Raw genomic sequence first — 23733 nt, 5'->3', positions numbered from 1 at the left:
CATGAAGGGGGTCTCAAGTAATTACTTCTCAAAGCAGTTGTTATCTCAATTCTCATGAGTCGCTGCCAGGCACCAGCCACACAAAAGACATTTCCATATGCTCAAAACCTCTTGATCACATCAATCCATCCTTTTTATATTCTCTATTTGTGTGGAAGTGAAAATTTGAAATCCCTTTGGAATGTTCACATCCTAAGAAAGACGACCACTTGCCAGGTGGTCTCTGTTTCACCTGTTTATTTCTTTTTTAAAAATTTTGTTTGTTTATTGGCTTGTATTTCTACCCCCATAGCCTGAAATTTCCATGAGGACTTTTCCTCTCAATATGAATAGCATCCAATGAAGTTTCAGGCACGAAAGAGGCACATGTAAAAATTTGTTAAATTAATTAACCATTGTAGCATTCTTTGACTCTCATTCACTCTTTTTCTCTTTTTCACCTGTTTATTTCTAAATTACCAACTTTACCACTGATGAGATAGCACCAGTGTGCCTTTTATCTCTAACACTGGGTAAAATCCAATGCCTCTTTTTCCATTAGATGGTCCTATTTTTGTGCTTACCTCTAATTATCCTTTAGAAATCGTGGTTAACTTATAAGTGATAACAAGTACTTTGGAAGGATACAAGTTTTATATCTAAATACATCAGTTCATCCAGAAGGCCTGTGAAGCTTTCATTAGATTTCCTTGGCCTTGAACCCCATATTATCCCTGAAGTCAATGCTAGCCTACTCTTTTGTGTTGTCTTAACTGCCTCTGCAGGAAAATCATCCTGGGGGCATGACAGATCCATAGAAGAATGGCAGCCATCAATCATCAGAAGTAACAATGTGACAGAAAAGCATTTTATAGGGGGTTTAGCTAGCTCTGATTGGTCAAGAGTAAAAGTGGAATTTGTTTAATCATCTTTTGAAAATAAATCTCCGTATAAAACATATCTGTTATCCCATCATTATAACCCAACCTCATTCTCGATAGAATGATGAAATATATTCAAGGAGACCCAGTGTCAGGGATATCATAAATCCAATGTGAAGGCTTATGAGTAAAACAATTCCTATTTGCAGAATTATTTGCTTTGAATTAGGTAATGTTCTGGTTCCCTTTGACATGAAAATATATGGAAAACTGAATTGGGGAGGGGGAGAAACTTTCTTCTAATATCTTAAAAAATATTTTGACAGATTAATTTTCTAAGACATAGAAGGTCTCTCAAACTTGTAAACAGTTACGTAGATCCACTGAGTTCTCTTTGGCAGGAAAACATATGATAAAAGATTGGGCAACAAGATTCAGGTTGGTTCTTCCAATTTTACAAGTTATATGCATTTAACTTGAAGTAATTTGGGGTATATTTAATTCCAAAGACTGGTTTTCCTAGACATCAACAAATCAGTAAACAAACTGTTATATCATATCATATCTTGCCTGAGATATTTCTTTTTATCCCATTCTGATTTTAGCAAAGGAAGTACCAGTCCATTTTAAAATAAAATTGTATGCATTACTTAATACCTAACTTCTTAGTCCTTGTTCCCAAAAGCATTATCTGAAATGCCAGTTCATTTCTTAAAATAACTCCTGCCAGAAAGCTGATATAAAGCACAGTTAGATCTACATACTTCATAAAAAGTAGTAGAAACCACCTTATCTACTTAAGAAATAGTTTATTTTCTCTTTGCTCTAAAACAGACAGAAAAGTCTATAAGATCTTTTCACTTTTGAACATCTTTCAAGTTGGGATTTTCTTCCTTTTGATATATTCATGTTTTCAAGATTGATGTTCCATTTATTAAAGATGTTCGTGTGTGTATATGTATATATGGGTTAATATATATGAGAAGTTGATTACGTGCGAGGAGTTTTGCTGAGATTCTTTTATGAGTCATTTACAACTGAAATGGTCTTTTTCAATCAGTCCGAAGAGTCTGTCCATTATATGAAGGAAGTGTACTTAAGAGCCTTGAGTCAACTAGTTTAACTAGGATTCTTGTAAGGTTTGCACCATCGGTGGAATATTTCATATTGTATGTTTCTTTGACCTGTGTGACTAAGGTATGATATAAACCAAGATCTCCTGTTTTATCCTACTGAGATAAAACGAAAGGCTACGTTCTTCTAGAGTGCTTTGTGTATGTTTTTTAGTAGTAATTAAAATATATGTACACACACAAACACACTTATTGGAAGTCATTTGGAACCACAGATGTGTATAAAGTCTGGCTGTAGAAACCTTTAAGAAGGTGGGAACTTAAATGAAGGGTTTTAATTTTATTGTATGGGTCCCTTTCTACAGACTTGGAGAGGAAATGAAGCAGAAGAGTGGACCCCTCGGACGTACCAAGATCTAGAAGGTCTGCCTTGTATTGTGATATTAACTGGCAAAGATCCCCTTGGAGAAACCTTTCCCAGGTACAGTGTGAATCATTAGTTTTTATTTTCCATTAGGTGCCCACCTGAGCTGGTGGTTAAAACTTGGCTGATGCTCACCCATTTCATTCACTTGGCAAGTGAGAAGAGAATTGTTTTATTTGGGGATATAAGAAATTTAGCCCTCCTTGAATCTTTCTTTTGACTGTCCAGAGATAGCCTAGCAATCTGGGGAATGGGAGATAGACACAGATGAGAAGTGTTTATGCATCGAAGCAGGGCAGCCAGAGGGGCAGGGAGGAAAAGCACAGCCCCCAATGAGGAGTTTTGGGGATGAAGTGTCTCTGTTAGTCTGCTGTTCCCTCAAGGATCCAGGGCCTGTAGGTTGGAAGGCAACAGCACCAATAATCATAGCACTCACTGAATGCTTATTACCGTGTGTCAGGCATTGTCCTAAATGCCTTACCCTTGTCATGCTATTCATTCCTTTCAGTAACTGGGTCAGCTGGACACTGTTACTCTATTTTATATGTGGGGAAAATGAAGCGACTAGCCCGAGGTCCTAAGCTAGGAGGTGGCAGAGCTGAGGTTCACATCAGGCATTACCTGGCACCGAAGCTCACGATTTTGACTGCTGCCCCGCACCCAGACACCCAGACACACATAAACATGGTGGGCCTCACCAAAGACAGACTCGCCAAAGATATCGATACTTTTGTGCAGGTCTTTGAAGTACTGTGACCTCCGATTAATTGATTCAAGCTATTTAACTCGCACGGCCTTGGAGCAGGAGGTGGGTCTGGCATGCTGCTACGTCTCAAAAGAGGTCATCCGGGGGCCCACTGCTGCCCTGGACCTTAGTGGCAAGGAGCAGGAGAGAGCCGCCGTCAGCGAGAACGAGGCCGAAGAGCTGCTTATCGACCTGGAGAGGCCCCAGAGCAACAGCAGTGCCGTCACTGGAGCCTCAGGTCAGCACTTTCTCCTTCAAGGGATCAGAGGCAGGAGTGAGGAGGGGGGTAGGAGTATGGAAGGCAGAGGCATCTGCTGACTCCCATCAAGGCTGTCAGAGCCTTGGGTGACTCAGGCATCCTGTCCAGACCTTGGTTCTCCAGGAGAGATACTTGGAAAACATGACTCTTGAGCAGCCACAAGATACGTTCTTGGGGAAGCATTTAATGAAGAGCTTGCTAATAAGCTAAATAATACAGAAAATAAATTCCATCAACCCCAGCTGCCACCATTTTCCCTAGTCTCTCTCACCCTAATCATCTCATAGATAGTAGGCATCTGATATTTGCACAAAGGGCTTCTTTTCCTTCCAGATCCTGAAGCTGTAAGTTTTTGCTAATTGGCTTAGTATCTGGCACAAAGTATTTGTTTGAATGGATGAATGAATGAGTGACTTTTCTAAGTACTTAATGGCAAGTGTTTGTATACTGAAGGCTACTCTGGGGCCATGGGTTTACTGCGATGATCCAGTCTGCAGCCTGCCAGCCACTCTCTTATTGTGTCACTGTGCGGTTGATGGCAGTGCTTTTGGCATCAGTTTTCTTCTGATAAATAGTATTAAGCAAATACAGCACTATTTCCATTTTTTTCTGACTGTGAAAGTTATAATAAAGCTTTACATAGAAAACTTGGAGAATGTAATGAAGTATAGAGAAGAGATAAAAAATGAAAACTCCACAGCAGAGGGAACCACTCCTTGCGTTCCTTCTCCCCCGTGCTTCCCTTCTCTCATCTCCATGACACACACACACAAACACACACACACGCAAACACACACACACAGTTTCATGGCCGAGAGCAGCACCAGTCTTTCTATTCACTGTCAGCTGCTGTTGGATGGGCTATGAGAACTGAAAGGCAGGTATCTGTGGGGTTTTCTGACTTTCTGTGGTGCCCCTCAGCCTGGAAGAGCATGGGGACTGTCCTTTGGGGTCTGCCCAGCTGCTCCCCTCAGTCAGGGGTCAGGGCTGTACCTCTCCCACCCCATCACTACAGGCTCCCCAGTTCTGCCTCTTCGACCAGGTCAGAATAAAGGGGAGAGGTTGGGAGGAGAGTAAAGGGTAATAGAGGGGAGGGGGACTATCACATCTAGAAGTTTTTGGATACCAGCATCAGTGACCGAGAGGCAAAGAAGGTAGGAGTGGGGATGGTGATGAGCGTTGGACTTCCCTCCTGTGGCTCTTTAATCAGCCCCACAAGCCTCACGATTCTGCCCTTGTTCTGATTAACTCACACAAAGGTAATGATTTGCCTTCTGCTGTTTTTAGAGTTTTCCCCGCTTTCAGGATGCACGTGCTACACACACACATCACGCACACACCCCACTGGCCTCGAGGTGACTCTGAGGGTCCTCAGGGGGGCTCACTGCCCAAGGTGTGCAGGCCCGTGGACTCCAGGGCCGATGAAGGGAGAGGAAGCCCTCACACAAAAGTCAGATGGGCAGTGGAGTGACGGTGTCAAGAGCCTCTGGTTACTGGCTATTCATCTAGGATCTCCCAAGGCTGGGATATGACCCCCAGGCCTGGGAAGCAGCGGTCTGAGCCAGAGAGGGCCTGCAATCTTGAATGTAATGAGCTTCTGGTTTGTCCTCAAGCCAAAGAGGGGCTGATGGACTAGAGGGGAAAACATGTTTGAAGTGAATTGGCCGCAGGTGCAGGGATCTCTGGGCAAAGAGCAGCGTCTCGCTGGGAGGAGATAAAGCTCTCCCTTCCCACGGAGCCGCTTCCCACGCTGGTCTGGGCGTCCATGGAAGGGGCTGCACGCTGGGGAGGTAGCCAGAGCCAGAAGCGTGGGGCTCTGGGAGCCCCAGGAGGAGGCGAGTGGCACTGGGGCAGGACTTGGATGTGAGCCTGTGTCGGTCAGGGTCCTGGAATGAATCAGAAGGCTTATCCAAACGAGGTAACCTGAGGAGAGTTTAATATGCCGGCAGGATGTAGCCAAGGAGCAGGAGATGGCGTGGTCGACCCCAGGGCGCCCGGACCACCACGCGGCCTGAAGACACCGGGGAGGGGGTAGAGGGGATGTGCAGACATGGGCCCCGGAGGAAGCCGGGGCGGGGGCGTGGGCGTGGGGAGGGAGTACCGATTTCCTACGGCGTCTCCACCGTCCGACCCCACGCAGGATCGGGGGAGGGGAGGGGGGCCAGGACGCTCTGTAGTTCGCGCACCGCCGGGCCCCCCGGTCTCTAGGCCGGTCCCCCCTGGCAGGGGAGGCGGTGACAGAGCGGGCGCGCGGCGGGCTGTTGTCCGTCCTCTTTCAGGCTCCATCATGGAGAACGGGGTGAGCTCGTCCAGCACCGCCGACAAGTCTCAGAAGCAGCCCCTGACCCCCAGCTTCCGGAGCCCGGCCAACAGCGTGGGGCTGGACGAAGGGGTCTCGGCGGGCCTGGCGGGAGCGGGAGAGACCCTGAAGCAGGAGTGCGACTCCCTGGGCCCCCAGATGGCGAGCAGCACCACCTCCAAGCCGTCGTCGTCCTCGTCGGGGCCCGGGGCGCCGCGGTGGCCGGGACAGCCGGGGCCGGGCTGCCGGGGCGCGCACGCCGCGCTGCCCCCGGTCGTGATCCTGTCCAAGGCGGCCTACAGCCTCCTGGGCTCGCGGCGGGGCGGCAAGCTGCCGGCGTCCGCGGCCCTGCTGCCGCACCCCGACGTGGCCTGGGCCAGCCCCCTGCGGCCGCTGCTGCCCGGGCACGCGAGCGCCGAGGAGCAGTCCCTCTACTACCGCCGCTGGACCGCGGCGCGGCCGCACCACGCCGACCACGGCCACCAGGCCGACCCCGCCCCGGGCGCGCGACCCTGCCATCCCCGCCGCCTGCTGCTGACCGGGCCCCCGCAGGTAGGGAAGGGTGCCGAGGGGGCGGGGGCTCCGGAGGAAGGGCGCGGGGGAGAGGGGGTCTCGCGTTGGGGTCCGGCGGTCGGGGCACGGAGGCCCCCCACTCCGGCAGGGAGACGCGGAAGAGCCCACGTGTGAAATCTCTTTTCTCTTTTCCGCCCCTCTCCTCGCTAAACCTCTCTCCACCAGGTGGGGAAGACTGGTTCCTACCTGCAGTTCCTCAGGATCCTCTTCCGCATGCTCATCAGGCTCCTGGAGGTGGACGTGTATGACGAGGCAGAGATCAACACCGGTGAGTTCCGAGCCGGCAGCGTGGGTGTTAACACCACAGCCGGAGCTTCCCGTGTCCTCCTGGAGGTATACATCCGCTCGTGGGCAGGGTTCTCGAGAGGTTAAAGGTCGAGAGCCAGCAAAGAGCTGTAAGCAAGCTGTGGCCACGTTGAGCTCCCTGAGGTCGGGGTGGGTCTTCCCCTCTTTCAACCCCCCGATCCCCTCTGTGTCCTGTGCGACGCTGGGTGAAGAGGCATCTCATAAAGCCCTGTCAGGTGGGTTCACTGGTCAGCTGGTCAAACTGTCCAGGTTTAAAATTCGAGTGCGGTGGTCTACTGCTTAAGGGTCCAGGGCATGTTTTATACTCTGGATAACCAGGCCTGTGTTGGTTCGTCAGAGTAGATGTTATGTTTTGCCTGCTGGGTCCGAGGGAAGGTGTGTGGGTTACTACGACGAAAGGAAAACTTCCAGGAGCAGAACAGAACCCTGGTGCCGTAAACAACCCCTTGGCACTGGCAGTAAGATGCAGGGGCGGGCTGGTGCTTGACAGACTAGCCTGTGCCTTCTGCCCGACTTCTTGGCCCTTCCACCCCGGCTGTCACCTGTGAAGGAGGCAGTTCTGCTCTGCAGCCCGTCCAGCAAGGCCAGAGAGGGGGCATGAGCAGGGGTCAGCCAGCATTAGCTCTGCAGCCGGGAGAGTGTGGCTTCAAACAGTGGCTTCACATCTCAGAACAGAATGACCCTGTGCTGGAAGGAACAGGGAGGGGTAGGGGCAGGAGAGAGAAGTGGTAGTTCTTCCCAAGCCCCTCAGAGATGAGTCCAGAGAAGGAAAAGGCCTTATCATCTTCCATCAGATTAGCTCTTGGAGACCTCCCCTCACTTGCTTTTCCTGAATAGTTGAACCTGTTCTGTGACCAGCCCAAGGGACTAGTTTAGTTCAGAACAAGACTAGGTAAAATCAGCCATATTTAATCATTTTACTATGGCTTTTGGCTCTACTTCCATCCTCACCAGTTCACATCCATGATTCCAGACACAGACACACACAATTCCATCTTCCTATCCACATTTCCTTGTTTGTGTCCCCAGCTGAGCTGTAGCAAACCCCCAGACCCACCACAGAGGGGACTGAAACACCCTGGGCTGCATGGAGCGGACTGGGCCCCAGGGGCAAGGGCAGAGCCAAGCAGACGAGGAATGAGGGGCCGTCATCCGCTGACTTTCCCCCAGGCTCCCTGGTGCTGCAGGAGAGGGATGCCTTTACTTTTCGCCTCAGATCCTGCTACAGGGCCTACAGCTGTGAGCGTCAAACCTGGCCTTTGTAACGAGAAGCACTGTTAGTTTGGCTTTATTCCTTCACCCTCATTTTAGTGCAGGTGAATGCAGTGGTGCTCTGGAGAGGCACAAGGACGCTTTTTTTTTCCCCCCCGGTACGTGGGCCTCTCACTGTTGTGGCCTCTCCCGTTGCGGAGCACAGGCTCCGGACGCACAGGCTCAGCAGCCATGGCTCACGGGCCCAGCTGCTCTGCGGCATGTGGGATCTTCCCGGACCGGGGCACGAACCCGTGTCCCCTGCATCGGCAGGCGGACTCTCAACCACTGTGCCACCAGGGAAGCCCGGACACCTTTTTTTAAAACTAGAATAAGCTTTAACTTTTAAATAAAATGCATACTTTTAAAATAAAACTTAAAAAAAATAACTTTAACAAGTTTATTTTTATTTTTGGCTGCATTGGGTCTTTGTTGCGGTATGCGGGCTTCTCATTGCGGTGGCTTCTCGTTGTGGAACATGGGCTGTAGGTGCACGGGCTTCAGTAGTTGTGGTGCTCAGACTCAGTAGTTGTGGCACTCGAGCTCAGTAGTTGTGGCATCTAGGCTTAGTTGCTCCACAGCATGTGGGATCTTCCCAGACCAGTGCTCAAACCTGTGTCCTCTTGTATTGGCAGGCAGATTCTTAACCACTGTGCCACCAGGGAAGCCCCTAAAAAAATAACTTTTAAATAAAATGCTTAGGGATATAAAAATAAGCAGTATTGTGTTTAAAAGCTAATAGCTGTAATTCTAGTCTTTAGGCTTTTGTTGTTGGAATTTTTTTCTTCGTTTCTTCCTTTGAACGTTGTCTTCAGCTTGACCTTATAGTTTTTAGTATTAATAACAAATATCATCTACTGGACACCCACCATGTGCCTGCCACTGTCTTAGCACTTTCAATATGCCATCTGGAATCTTTACAACAATCAGGGGACCCTGAGAGGTGAAGGTGCCTGCAGGTGTGAAGTCACATTGGTGGGGCCTGGACTCAAACCCAGGGCCCCAGGCTGTCAAGCTGGACTGCATGTCAGAACCGCTTAAGGAGCTTTAAACACCACGATAGGTGCCTGAGTGATGAAGGAGGTTCTGGGCGGTGTGGCCTGAGCACAGGGATTTTACACGCTCTGGGTGATTCGTAAGAAGCAGCAGGCACTGAATCTTGCTCGGTGTGTCCCTGAAATCTCTTCAGCATCAACGTCTTAAAACCCCACAACTAAAACTCTAAGACAGAATTCAGATCATTCCAAAATTAAATACGATTTTAAGGCAATTTGGGGGGCTGGGGTGGGAGACCAGTTGATCTCCTAGTTGTGGAAGTTTGTGGACTGGGTGTGCAGGGGCTAATGATGGGGACCAGCGAGGACAAGCGTCTCTCCCGGCGTGGGTATGAAGGGACAGTCTGCTTCCCTCTACCCTGGACACGGGAGCTCATTTTTCAGAAAGGCCTTTGTCCACCCACCTGGGCGGACAACATACATACATACAACCTTCCATCCCTGACACTTGAGAGAGAGGGAGGGAGGCCAGTCGGTCTGGTCTGCCTGCTCTGTGCACTTTCTTTCTTCTTGGCCTAGATCACAGCGAAAGCAGTGAAGTGAGCGGGTCAGAGGGAGAGCCCTGGCCTGACATCGAGAGCTTCAGTAAAATGCCCTTTGACGTCAGTGTGCATGACCCCAAGTACAGTTTGATGAGCCTGGTATACACTGAGAAGCTGGCAGGGGTCAAACAAGGTCAGTGCAAGTGGAGGCTAAAGGTCGAGGGTTCACCTAAATGAGGGCAGGAGGCCTGGGGCAGTTTAATCTTTGAGGGTGGCTTCATTCATTCTCCTCTGCTTTTCTCTTGTTTTATATGCATACATGTCACCTTTTCATTTTCATAGCTACCTCTCAGGGCATAAGTTACAGAATCCTGGGAAAGGCCCTTCTGGGGAGTGGGGGACTTTCTTCCCAAGCATAGGGGCTTCAGGCACATCACGGGAAGGTCTTTTGCCCCTTTATACACAGAAGGAATAAAGGAATCCAAAGTTGAGGAGCCCCGGAAACGAGAAGCTGTGTCCATGATGCTGACCAAGTACGCAGCCTACAACACCTTCCACCACTGTGAACAGTGCCACCAGTACATGGACTTCACCTCTGCCTCCCAGGTGCAGCCCCTTTGCCCTTGCCTGGTACCCAATGTGGATTTTTTTTAAAATTTATTTTATTTATTTATTTTTGGCTGCACTGGGTCTTTGTTGCTATGTGCAGGCTTTCTCTAGTTGTGGTGGGCGGGGGCTACTCTTCGTTGCAGTGCATGGGCTTCTCATTGCGGTGGCTTCTCTTGTTGAGGAGCACGGGCTCTAGGCACGCGGGCTTCAGTAGTTGCGGCACGTGGGCTCAGTAGTTGTGGCTTGTGGGCTCTAGAGCACAGGCTCAGTAGTTGTGGTGCCCGGGCTTAGTTGCTCCGAGGCATATGGGATCTTCCCGGACCAGGGCTCGAACCCATGTCCCCTGCATTGGCACGTGGATTCTTAACCACTGTGCCACCAGGGAAGTCCACCCAATGTGGATCTTGTGTATAAGAGAGGAAAAGTCCCAGTCTCAAGCCCTAGACAGAGGATGGCTTATATATGAGATGGAGTCACTCATTTGTGAGCAAAATGCTTGAAGCAATTGATTAAGATGATTTGGGGTCTATTAATAAAGGATTATGGGTGGCGGAGGGTGGGTGAAAGAAACTGAGTTTGTGTCTTAAGTCACTTCATCAAAATGGTTACATGTGTCATGTTTAGATTAGAAAGTAGCTGAGATGTCTCTCTGTGATCCTGAAAAAGCTGGATATTACAGTATGTTTGGCAAAAGCGTCTTTTCCCTCCTTTGGGTTGTTGATGAAAATGGTGCTATTATCTACAAATTTGTAGGGTGCGCCCTTTGAGCTGTGAACAAGTCTTGATTTGCAGAGATCTAGTCTCACTCTTAACACCAGCGAGTGATGGTTTTGACCATAGGCATACAGAGAGGAGTCAGTGTTTGCTTTTTTATTTGGAGAGAATTAAGAGGTAGGAACACAGAAGGTGAGCAAATACCTCATAGCATTTAGCTTCTTATTGGCCAGAGAGCATCTTTAAGCACAAAAGATGGGAAAGGCAACCAATGATGGTCATATCCAGAGCCTGTTTGGGGGATAAGCTCCATGTTGCTTTCCCTTACTTTACCTTCTTGACTTCTATTGTTTGGCTCTGAACACCTAGAACAACTCTTCTTCCCTATAGGATGTGCTGAATGGATGCCCCCCAGACTTGCTTCTGCTCTTGGGGACCAGGTCTTCAGTCTTTCCCCACAGGGTACTAGGGAGGGATATACTGATCATTCTGCTCTTTTGGTACAAGTTAGCTTTCATACCCCATTTGGTTTCTTGTGTTATTGAAAACTTTTGGTGGGCTGGTTTGAAATCAGCTTACAATGCTTTATAGGATATAGAGGATTCAAGTCCCCTGATCTATAAATCATCAGCTTTTAGAAAATTTATTAAAAACCCTATATTTAAATAGTTTGTGTGATTACAGTACTCACCAAGTAGTAAATTCCAATACTTGTAAAGCAGAATGAAGGAGAATTTAAGGGAAGAATTACAATATTATTTCTCTATGAATGTAATATTTAGGTTAAAACTCTTGGGAAAACCACCTGGATTCTAGTGGCTGCTGAAAAGTGATATCTTTTCATTAAGCCAAGTATTGTCTGCACTGTAAAGACCTTTATTTAGTCATTCACTGAGGTGGGTTACTGAGAGTGTGTGAACTGATCAGCAATTTAAAAAATAGGTTAGGTTTATATTTGGCTTGGATGAGTCAGACGTCTCTCCTGGAAGTCAGAGTTCTAGGCTAAATGTTCAGATGTCTTCAGCTTCCACTGTAGCCAGGAAAGATGGGGCCACAGAGGCATTTTAATGATGTCAGTCTTTATAGTTTACTTAGAAAAATAATATTCATTTGACCTGACCCACACAGAAGCGTTTTTCCCCATCACTGGGCACCTTTGGGAACGTTTACATGGCAGGACATCCCCTCGGTATACTGGACCTCCGTAGGACTGAGCAACAGTGGTTCTAAGAAGGAGAGAAATGCAGATAGTTTCCAGCAACAGGTATTTCTCCACACACGGAGAGGCTGTGTAGGGGCGAGATGCTTGGCTCTCTTGTCAGCGGCAACCACTAAAAGATGAGGTGTCTGCCTTTCCAGCCCTCTCGACACTGCACACACAGCAGGTCTGGTGGCAGGCAGAAGTTCAGGTTAGTTTGCCTCTCTCAGTAACAGCCTTATTAACAAGTGGCCTGGAGGTTTGCGAACCGTGAGTTTACATTCCCTCCCTTTCTTCTCTGCAAACGCAGATGTCCGACTCCACCCTTCACGCCTTCACGTTCTCTTCCTCTATGCTGGGAGAAGAGGTGCAGCTCTATTTCATCATTCCCAAATCCAAAGAGAGTCATTTTGTCTTCAGCAAGCAGGGCAAACACCTGGAGAGCATGCGGCTGCCCCTGGTTTCAGACAAGGTGGGTGATAGCGTCTGGACACAAGGACTGACAGGCCTCAGGTACTAGATCAGGTTCTCTAAGCTTCTGATATCTAAGGGTTCTAATTTCTCTTTTTGGTCTCTGGTCCTTTCTTTCCCTTTTTCTTTTTCTCTTTCAGCAGAATTTGAATGCGGTCAAGAGCCCTATTTTCACTCCTTCCAGTGGTCGCCACGAGCACGGACTCCTAAACCTCTTTCACGCCATGGAGGGCATCAGCCACCTGCACCTGCTGGTGGTTAAGGAGTATGAGATGCCGCTGTACCGCAAGTACTGGCCCAACCACATCATGCTGGTGCTTCCTGGCATGTTCAATAATGCAGGCGTGGGTAAGGGGGCCCCCAGATGGGGGGAAGGGCTGGAAAGATAAACTGAGCTCCATTCCCCAGGCATGAATTTTCAGAGGTTCCCCTGCCCCTGGATAGTGTCTTGCCCTGAAGACCAAAGGACTTTTCATTCCTCTTTAAATGAGTTTTCATTTCTCTTGATCTGCAGTTTTGCAGAATTTTTAACTTCTGAGGACTAGTGACCAAAGAAGTCACTGGCCCTGGGAAGGATTGGGACTGTTCCTGGCATAGGCCGCAAATGTTCCTTGCTGCAGGCTGGCAGCAGGAACGTCACAGTGAGGAGGAGAGTCTGAAGAGGAGGGGAGTTAGTAGTTCACACTCTGGTCTAGAGGGATCTCTGAGGGTCATCACTAATCTTAAAGGCACACAGCAAGTTCTTGGGGGCTCTGTACAGCTGGGGACTGGAAGCATCATCACTGCCTACGGCAGTTATCTTAAAAGTGCCTGGAAGAAGTCTTTCCTGCTTTTCCCCAAGGAGTTTAAGAGCAATGGGCTGATTTCTCAGAGGTGGCACCTGGTTGTTGAGTGTATTGACAGAGCCAGGGAGGAACTGGAGAGAATGGGCTAGAGCTCCTTCATTTACCTCCTGAAGGCAGGAAACCTCCACATGGACCCAGTGTTCTAGAGCTCTACTGTCTGGTCACTCCCTGCGTCTAACGCACTTCCCATTGGCTTCTGTGAGTATCTCAGTGCAGAGTCTCAGAAGGGCTGAGGATCAAGAGCTTTAGAGGAAGAACATCCAGCCAAGAGCTGGAGTGAACACAGAAAGAGACCTGAGTAGTGCCCTGGATCCACACAGGCCTTCTCTCCAGGTCTCTCTCTCCCTTTCTTCTTAGGTCTCTTCCTTTCTTGTTCTCCATTCCATTCCTTTTCATGTCCTTAAACTTTAGCCTTAATATGGGATTAAAATATTTTCCCAAACCGGTTTGTTTTGAATGTAATTTTATTTCCCATGTTTATCACATATCAAATGACTTAGGACTTTCTTATATTTCTGGTCCTTTATCCTCCCCCAAACGATATATCTCCAAACTATCTAAAATCTTTTTCTATATGCATATGACCCTCAAATTATACCTTTCTGTGCCTAACTGACCTTTAGGAGAAAAAGTTCCCTCATCCCAGATCTGACTGAATTTGTTTAGTGCCAGTTTTGCCATTTTTGTAATAATCTGGGCAGAGAAACCAACATATATGCAAATAAAATAAACACAAATTAAATTTTTTTTACTGTGGTAAAAAACCAAAATTTATCTTAGCCATTTTTAAGTGTATGGTTCAGTAGTGTTCAGTATATTCACATTGTTATGCAACCAATCTCTAGAACTCTCTTCATCTTGCAAAGCTGAAACTCAGTACCATTAAAGGCTAACTCCCCATTTTTGTTATCCATTCACCCACTGAGGGACACTTGGTCTGCTCCTCACCTTTTGACTGTTGTGAATAATGCTACTATGAACATGAACACAAATCTTTTCAAAACCCTGCTTTCAATTCTTTTGGGTATATACCCAAAAGTAGAATTGCTTAATCACATGGTAATGCCGTTTTTAATTTTTTTTTAGAATTGGCATGTTGTTTTTCATAATGTCTGTACCATTTTACATTCCTACCAACAATGCAAAATGGTTCCAGTTTTAACACATCTTTGTCAACACTTGCTTTTTCTGGGAATTTTTGATGTTGTTGTTCATAGGCATCCTAATGGGTGAGATGGTATCTTATTGTGATTTGATTTGCATTTTCCTAATGATTAGTGATGTTGATCATCTTTTCATTTGCTTGTTGGCTATTTGTATATCTTCTTTGGATAATCTATTTTTTAGTAAAGTTTTTATTGTTGACTTGTAGGAGTTCTTTATATATTCTAGATATTAACCCATTATCAGATAAGGTTTGTAAATATTTTCTCCCATTCCATAGGTTGCCTTTTCACTGTTGATTGCATTCTTTGTGCAGAAGTTTTTAATTTTTATGTAGTCCAGTTTTTTTTCTCTTGTTGCCTATGCTTTTGGTGTCATATCCAAGAAATCACTGCCAAAACCAACATCATCAAGCTTTCTCCCATGTTTTATTCTAAGAGTTTTATAGTTTTAGCTCTTTGATCTATTTTGATTTTTTATATAGTATAAGGTAAGGGTCCAACTTCATTCTTTTGCATGTGGATATCCAGTTTTCCCAACACTACTTGTTGAAGAAACTATCTTTTATCCATTGAATGGTCTTGGCATTCTTGTCAAAAATCATTTGACCATATATGCAAGTGTATGTTTCTGGGCTCTATATTCTTATTCCATTGGTCTATGTGCCACTACTACACTGTTTTGATTACTCTAGTTTTGCAATCAGCCAAGTGTGAGACCTCGAACTTTGTTGTTCTTTTTTCAAGATTGTTTTGGCCGTTCAGAGCCCCTTGAGATTCCATGTAAATTTAAAGTTGGATTTTTCTATTTCTGAAAAAAAAAAAACCTGATATTTTGACAGGGATTGTATTAAATATGTGGATTGCTTTGTGTGATGTTGACATCTTAACAGTATTACATTTTCCAATCCATGAACATGGGATGTCTTCCCATTTATTTGTGTCTAATTTATTTCAGCAGTGTTTTGTACTTTTTAGTGTACAAGTCTTTTGCCTCCTTGGCTTAACATTTATTCCCAAGTATTGTATTTCTTTTGATGCTATTGAAAATGGAACTTTTCTTAATTTCCCTTTTAGATTGTTTGTTGTTAGTATATAGAAACAACTGATTTGTGTGTATTGTTTTTGTGTCTGCAACTTCGCTGAATTCATTTATTCTAAGTGTGCGTGTTTTCTTTAGGGTTTTCTACATATAGGATCATGTCTGCAAAGAGATAATTTTACTTTCCAACTTGGGTGACTTTCATTTCAGTTTCTTGTGTAATTGCTCTGGCTAGGATTTCCAGTACTATGTTAAATAGAAGTGATAAAGGTGGGCATCCTTGTCCTATTCTTGATCTTAAAGGAAAAGTTTTCAGTCTCTGAGCATTGAGTATGTTAGCTGTGGGCTTTTCATATATGGTCCTTATGTTGAGAATGCAAACTGTTATACACAATGCTACTGAAAGGTAGATTTTCCTAAATCCTAGTATTACCCTTGATCTATTCAAACTGTTTTCCTGGCTCCTCCATAAACTTAAGGGTTTTTTTAGCCTCTTTATTTCATTATCATCTACATTTTGTTTCATTTTAGGGTGGCCCACTCATAAAACCTGGCTAATTCCTGATCATCATCATCTTAATAATCGCTAACACTCACTGAGTACTTACCAAGTGCTAGGCACTGTCCTGAGCACCAAACAACAATCCTATGAAGTAGACATTATCATCGCCTTCTTACAGGTGGGGAAGCCTAGGCACAGGGGAGCTAACTTGTTCAGTGTCACACAGCTAGAAAGCAGTGGAATCAAGAATTCAAACCGAAGCAGCTTGGCTCCAGTCTTTTCTCTTACTTACTGTACCATATGCCTCTTACAAAAAAGCAGACCTAGGGAAAGGATACCAGTTTCCAGAGTCTTCTTCAAAGACACTGCTGCCAGTTTCCTAACAGTACCTAAAGCAGAGGACACATTAGTGTAAGTGGCATACCCACTATTGCAGCCCTGGTGGCTCCCTAGTGCAGGACATGCAAGTGGCTGCTGCTGAGAATCTAATCATGGCTCTAAGAAACCAGCAATAAGTATCTCCTCTATGTGGTATCATTTGTCCTACCAGGGAAGCTGGATTCTTGCAGTACTCCTTGAAGTGTAGTTCATGAATCACCTGCAAAGACATCTCTGGTTTCTGGCCCCTCATCAGACTTTACTAGAGTGAACCTCTGGTGGTGGGCTCTAGGAATCTGCATTTTAAAGACTTCCTGGGTGATTCTTATCTACACTGATGGTTGAGAGCCATTGCTCTGAACATTTGGTTGACCCCCATCCATGTGCATGGTCATCACGTGAACACACATGCTTACGGAGAGCATGTGAGCTGTGTGCAGGGCCTCAGCCAAGCCTGAGTGAAGGATGTACAAGCCTTGGTTGTGTTGCCTTTCAGGTGCTGCCAGGTTTCTTATTAAGGAGCTGTCATATCACAACCTGGAGCTGGAGAGGAACCGCCTGGAAGAGCTGGGAGTTAAACGCCAGTGTGTCTGGCCTTTCATCGTTGTAATGGATGACTCGTGTGTCCTATGGAACATTCACAGTGTTCAGGAGCAGAGCAGGTAGTGGTGCTTCCTGTGCAGTTCTAGGAGTGTGACACAGTGTTATTGAGAAGACACTCTCCTTGGCTGTCATTGCCCAGGGAAGTAAATAAGAGAGGTGCAGCTTTCCAGAGCAAAACAATCATCTGTGAGACTACACTAGCACATTTTGTGGTGGCTTAGGAATTTTTAAATTTAGACACTCAGCCTGCCATTAAGTTCCTGGACCATTTGTGCATCACAGCTTAGGTTTGCTATAAAAGTCTGTTGAAAGACACTATGGTTTATTTAGAAACACCACTGGCTTCTGAATCAGGAGACCTGCTTTTTAGCCCCAGCTCTGCTTCCTAACTATCTGGATGAAAAGGGAAGGTTACTTCACCTCTGTCTCAATTCTATCACATATAAAATTATGGCTGGGCCCAAGTCAGTGGTTCTCCTCCTGGGGCAGAGGTGACGGGAATCCATGAGGACCATGAAATGCTAAGCCTGGAGAAGTCCTATGCAGTAAATGGCTCCGAATATTCACAGCCCCAGTGAAACACTGTGCCAGATGGTCTCTAGACCCTTCCAGCTCAGGCATTATGATTTTGTGCTCTTGTTTCCCCTGTGGATTTGAAGCCCGTGAAGTTTTCAAATATTCCTTTATTATTTCCATAATTACCAGAACTGGGAAGTAAACTTGTGTGCTTCTAATCTCTGGCTATCTCTCTTTGGTGACTCCCCGTTCATTACTCACTTTGAAATGGGCTGGATTTCACTCTCTGCCTTTAAGTGATCAGCCCGGCCCCCAGAAGGCAGCTTCCCTAGGTTAGCAGTGACAGGCAGCATGAAAACCGGGCTTGACATCCTTCTCCATTCCAGACTAATATAAAGTCAGCTAATTGTATCTTTCAGGTATTAATACTGTACAGTGTGGTTAGCTCTTCATAAGTGACCCTCTCTTCAGTAATAGTGGTATCTTATGTAAACTAACTCTACATTTCATAGCCAGCCCATGGAAACAGGAGTTTCCAGTAAGAATGTGTCCTTGAAGAGTGTCTTGCAGCATATTGAAGCAACACCGAAAATCATCCACTACGCAATCCTGGGCATACAGAAATGGAGCAGCAAGCTGACTTCTCAGAGCCTGAAGGCCCCATTCTCTAGATGCCATGTGCACGACTTCATTCTCCTCAACATAGACTTGACTCAGAATGTGCAGTATGACTTCAACAGGTAAGTCAGGCCTCCTGGATGTACGTCATCCTGGCATTTACTGATTGTTTCTGCCCAGGTCTAGCCTCAGCAATGTTTTTATTCCTGTCTCTGTGTCTTTGAGAAACTGAGACTCTCTTGATACGTACAGAGAAAGGGGGATCATAAGCCCCAAAGTGCCCCTTCATCACCCTTCAAACTGACCCAGACCCTTAATGATAGGTGCTGCAACATGAAATGCTTAGAAAACATGTTTTGGCCATCTTATTATTCAGCAAGAACTGAAACAGGGACAAAACTTTTTATCAACAGAAATCAATGTGTGGACCCATAAATCTATTCAAGATTAACCTTTCATTTACCCTCAGAACTCAGAAGGTAATCTCTTCCCCAGATGTTAGCAAGACCCTGAGATCTGGATCCTGTAGGAAAAGCCAGCTAACCCTGGCCTTGCCTCCTGAATAAATTATGCACACATCTTGGAAAATCTGAAATGGCCAAGGAAGAATGTCAGAGACCATAAAGTCCCTCTTATGTCAACCCCCAACCCTGTAGCTATTAGAACATTCTGTAGCTATTTCACTTCTGTGTTTTAAATTTGGCAGATGCTTTATCCTATCTGCAGCCAGGATTTTAAAACCGGGAGCAGCTCTGCAGATCGGTCCCACAAGAGTATACAAAATGTGCGCTCGTATTTCAGTTCAGGAATGCAAGGCGCTGTGGAATGTCTGGGGCCAGTCACCTCACTTCCTCCTTCCTTAATGGCTGTTAATGTCCAAATCAAGAGGTTCACAGGCCAGTGTCAAGAGAGCCAGCTCCATGAGGGGGAAAGGTTGATTTTGTTTGAGGCTGTCTCCCAATATCTGCCACACATTTCTCTGTAACTATCATAGTTGAGATGTGACAGGTAGTTAAGGAAACCTATCTTTGTGATTATAATTTAGGTATTTCTGTGAAGATGTTGATTTTAACCTGAGAACGAACAGTAGTGGCCTGCTCATCTGCCGCTTTAATAACTTCAGTCTCATGAAGAAACATGTTCAGGTTGGAGGGCAAAGGGACTTTATCATTAAACCAAAGATCATGGTAAGTTTGCAAGCTTGAGTCTACTTTTGAAAATAAGGTAATCTTTCATTCATATCTTTGTTATCAGGTACTGGCATTAAGCACTTGCCACTTGATTGCAGAGTAACACAAGGGAGTCTGTTTTTTTTATTTTATTTATTTTTTTTTTATTTTTTTTTTTGCGGTACACGGGCCTCTCACTGTTGTGGCCTCTCCCACTGCGGAGCACAGGCTCCGGCTGCGCAGGCTCAGCGGCCACGTCTCACGGGCCCAGCCGCTCCGCGGCACGTGGGATCCTCCCGGACTGGAGCACGAACCCGTGTCCCCTGCATCGGCAGGCGGACTCTCAACCACTGCACCACCAGGGAAGCCCGGGAGTCTGTTCTTAATGTCAAATCTGCACTTTTGTTTCTCTTACTGAGGACTCATCTACAGCCAAACATAAGTTTTGAAAATTCAACAAAATTACCTTTCTTTAGATTTAAGGGTTAACTCCATCAAAGCTTTAGTTTCAAACGTATTCTATATTCTTAAACTGGAAAAGTTAACATTTTTACATTCTTTATGTAACACATGAAAGAAGTGTACATCAAGCTGCTCGCATGGTCCTTTGCCAGTCTTTTTTTTTTTTTTTTTTTTTTTTAAGTGAGGCAGATCAAAACCTGTTAAGGGTTAATTCCATGGGCCTACCCTTTTCTGTTTGAGATTTACTGGTATCTAATCATTTTTAGCATGTGGACTCCCCAGTGGAGCTTAGAAATTTTTCTTTTTTCTTTTTTTTTTTTTTTTTTGGTGCTGATGGGATGGGATTTAACCCATCCACATCCAGCAGCACTAATAAAAGGCTTCCTGTTGGTTCTTAGAGTGTACATGCTAAATGCACTAACTTTCAAAGAAGCCTACTTTTGCATTTGCTCCTGCCCTTGCTGTGTATAAATTATGTTAAATCCAACTGCACTATTTCCAAGGGAAAAAAATTTCAGAACCCAAGAATGACAGACTTACATTTGAGCCTGATGTCTGTCTCTGTGCTACTATTACTTGCGGATTGTTAGGATGCAATGCAGTGCTTTCCTTGCCAGTTTCACATAGTGACAGACACATTTCCCATGATCATCTTGGCTCTGATTTCAGGTGTCAGAGAGCTTAGCACCCATCTTGCCCCTTCAGTATGTCTGTGCTCCCGACAGCGAACACACATTACTGGCAGCCCCTGCACAGTTTCTCCTGGAGAAGTTCCTTCAGCATGCCTCATACAAACTCTTCCCCAAAGCTATCCATAACTTCAAGAGTCCCGTGTTGGCCATCGACTGCTACCTTAACATTGGACCAGAGGTAAAGGGGAAGGGGCTGATACTCTTATTAGATAGAGGGGCTTATTTTGCTTCTATTAATTTCTCTCATAACTGTCCTTTTTTTTCTTTTAGTTTTTATTTTTCTTAACATCTTTATTGGAGTATAACTGTTTTACAATGGTGTGTTAGTTTCTGCTTTACAACAAAGTGAATCAGTTATACATATGTTCCCATATCTCTTCCCTCTTGCGTCTCCCTCCCTCCCACCCCTCTAGGTGGTCACAAAGCACCGAGCTGATCTCCCTGTGCTATGTGGCTGCTTCCCACTAGCTATCTATTTTATGTTTGGTAGTGTATATATGTCCATGCAACTCTCTCACTTCGTCACAGCTTACCCTTCCCCCTCCCCATATCCTCAAGTCCATGCTCTAGTACGTCTGTGTTTTATTCCTGTCCTACCCCTAGTCTCTTCATGACATTTTTTTTTCTTAGATTCCATATATATGTGTTAGCATACGGTATTTGTTTTTCTCCTTCTGACTTACTTCACTCTGTATGACAGACTCCAGGTCTATCCACCTCATTACAAATAACTCAGTTTCATTTCTTTTTATGGCTGAGTAATATTCCATTGTATATATGTGCCACATCTTCTTTATCCATTCATCTGTTGATGGACACTTAGGTTGCTTCCATGTCCTGGCTATTGTAAATAGAGCTGCAATGAACATTGTGTTACATGACTCTTTTTGAATTATGGTTTTCTCAGGGTATATGCCCAGTAGTGGGATTGCTGGGTTGTATGGTAGTTCTATCTGTAGTTTTTTAAGGAACCTCCGTACTGTTCTCCATAGTGGCTGTATCAATTTACATTTCCACCAGCAGTGCAAGAGGGTTCCCTTTTCTCCACACCCTCTCCAGCATTTATTGTTTGTAGATTTTTTTGATGATGGCCATTCTGACTGGTGTGAGATGATATCTCATTGTAGTTTTGATTTGCATTTCTCTAATGATTAATGATGTTGAGCATTCTTTCCTGTGTTTGTTGGCAATCTGTATATCTTCTTTGGAGAAATGTCTATTTAGGTCTTCTGCCCAGTTTTGGATTGGGTTGTTTGTTTTTTTAATATTGAGCTGCATGAGCTGCTTATATATTTTGGATATTAATCCTTTGTCATTTGCAACTATTTTCTCCCATTCTGAGGGTTGTCTTTTGGTCTTGTTTATGGCATCCTTTGCTGTGCAAAAGCTTTTAAGTTTCATTAGGTCCCATTTATTTTTGTTTTTATTTCCATTTCTCTAGGAGGTGGGTCAAAAAGGATCTTGCTGTGATTTATGTCATGGAGTGTTCTGCCTATGTTTTCCTCTGAGAGTTTGATAGTGTCTGGCCTTACATGTAGGTCTTTAACCCACTTTGAGTTTATTTTTGTGTATGGTGTTAGGGAGTGTTCTAATTTCATACTTTTACAAGTACCTGTCCAGTTTTCCCAACACCACTTATTGAAGAGGCTGTCTTTTCTCCACTGTATATTCTTCCCTCCTTTATCAAAGATAAGGTGACCGTATGTGTGTGGGTGTATCTCTGGGCTTTCTATCCTGTTCCATTGAACTACATTTCTGTTTTTGTGCCAGTACCATACTGTCTTGATTACTGTAGCTTTGTAATATAGTCTGAAGTCAGGGAGCCTGATTCCTCCAGCTCCATTTTTCTTAAGATTGCTTTGGTTATTCGGGGTCTTTTGTGTTTCCATACAAATTGTGAAATTTTTTGTTCTAGTTCTGTAAAAAATGCCAGTGGTAGTTTGATAGGGAGTGCATTGAATCTGTAGATTGCTTTGGGCAGTAGAGTCATTTTCACAATGTTGATTCTTCCAATCCAAGAACATGGTATATGTCTCCATCTATTTGTATCATCATTAATTTCTTTCATCAGTGTCTTGTAATTTTCTGCATACAGGTCTTTTGTCTCCTTAGGTAGGTTTATTCCTAGATATTTTATTCTTTTTGTTGCAGTGGTAAATGGGAATGTTTTCTTAATTTCACTCTCAGATTTTTCATCATTAGTGTATAAGAATGCCAGAGATTTCTGTGCATTAATTTTGTATCCTGCAACTTTACCAAATTCATTGATTAGCTCTAGTAGTTTCCTGGTAGCATCTTGAGGATTCTCTATGTATAGTATCATGTCATCTGCAAACAGTGACAGCTTTAATTTTCTTTTCCGATTTGGATTCCTTTTCTTTCTTTTTCTTCTCTGATTATTGTGGCTAGAACTTCCAAAACTATGTTGATTAAGAGTGGTGAGAGTGGGCAAGCTTGTCTTGTTCCTGATCTTAGTGGAAATGGTTTCAGTTTTTCACCATTGAGAATGATACTGGTTGTGGGTTTGTCATATATGGCCTTTATTATGTTGAGGAAAGTTCCCTCTATGCCTACTTTCTGCAGGGTTTTTATCATAAATGGGTGTTGAATTTTGTCAAAAGCTTTCTCTGCATCTATTGAGATGATCATATGGTTTTTCTCCTTCAGTTTGTTGATATGGTGTATCACACTGATTGATGTGTGTATATTGAAGAATCCTTGCATTCCTGGGATAAACCCCACTTGATCATGGTGTATGATCCTTCTAATGTGCTGTTGGATTCTGTTTGCTAGTATTTTGTTGAGGATTTTTGCATCTATGTTCATCAGTGATATTGGCCTGTAGTTTTCTTTGTGATGTCTTTGTCTGGTTTTGGTATCAGGGTGATGGTGGCCTCATAAGAATGAGTTTGGGAATGTACCTCCCTCTGCTGTATTTTGGAAGAGTTTGAGAAAGATAGGTGTTAGCTCTTCTCTAAATGTTTGATAGAATTCGCCTGTGAAGCCATCTGGTCCTGGGCTTTTGTTTGTTGGAAGATTTTTAATCACAGTTTCAATTTCAGTGCTTGTGATTGGTCTGTTCATATTTTCTATTTCTTCCTGGTTCAGTCTCAGCAGGTTGTGCATTTCTAAGAATTTGTCCATTTCTTCCAGGTTGTCCATTTTATTGGCATACAGTTGCTTGCAGTAATCTCTAATAATCTTTTGTATTTCTGCAGTGTCACTTATGTCTTTTTCATTTCTAACTCTATTGATTTTAGTCTTCCCCCTTTTTTTCTTGATGAGTCTAACAGTTTAGCAATTTTATTTATCTTCTCAAAGAACCAGCTTTTAGTTTTATTGATCTTTGCTATCATTTCCTTCATTTCTTTTTCATTTATTTCTGATCTTTATGATTTCTTTCCTTCTGCTAAATGTTTTTTTT

The 23733-nt window shown here is 44.7% G+C and overlaps 1 protein-coding gene across 6 annotated transcripts in view; it reads left to right on the top strand.

Moving 5' to 3' along the window:
* The window catches only part of GREB1L (GREB1 like retinoic acid receptor coactivator), a 274898-nt gene that overhangs the window by 246018 nt on the left and 5147 nt on the right, over positions 1-23733 (top strand). For 4 of the 6 annotated variants that reach the window (XM_067015558.1, XM_067015556.1, XM_067015557.1 and 1 more), the window contains 12 exons: positions 2299-2414; positions 3096-3340; positions 5641-6212; positions 6399-6501; positions 9365-9520; positions 9794-9933; positions 12159-12320; positions 12463-12667; positions 16746-16911; positions 17881-18108; positions 19032-19173; positions 20287-20487. In XM_067015558.1, coding sequence (XP_066871659.1) covers positions 2299-2414; positions 3096-3340; positions 5641-6212; positions 6399-6501; positions 9365-9520; positions 9794-9933; positions 12159-12320; positions 12463-12667; positions 16746-16911; positions 17881-18108; positions 19032-19173; positions 20287-20487 — 2436 coding nt within the window. Of the gene's footprint in view, positions 1-2298; positions 2415-3095; positions 3341-5640; positions 6213-6398; positions 6502-9364; positions 9521-9793; positions 9934-12158; positions 12321-12459; positions 12668-16745; positions 16912-17880; positions 18109-19031; positions 19174-20286; positions 20488-23733 lie in introns of all 6 variants that reach the window. The other 2 variants (XM_067015553.1, XM_059039948.2) reach the window with 1 other exon arrangement.

Source organism: Kogia breviceps, chromosome 15 (assembly GCF_026419965.1).
Source record: "Kogia breviceps isolate mKogBre1 chromosome 15, mKogBre1 haplotype 1, whole genome shotgun sequence".
In the NCBI taxonomy this organism is placed as follows: Eukaryota; Metazoa; Chordata; class Mammalia; order Artiodactyla; family Physeteridae; genus Kogia; species Kogia breviceps.
The sequence above is the reverse complement of the archived record's forward strand: the minus strand, read 5'-3'. Positions and strand labels throughout refer to the sequence as shown.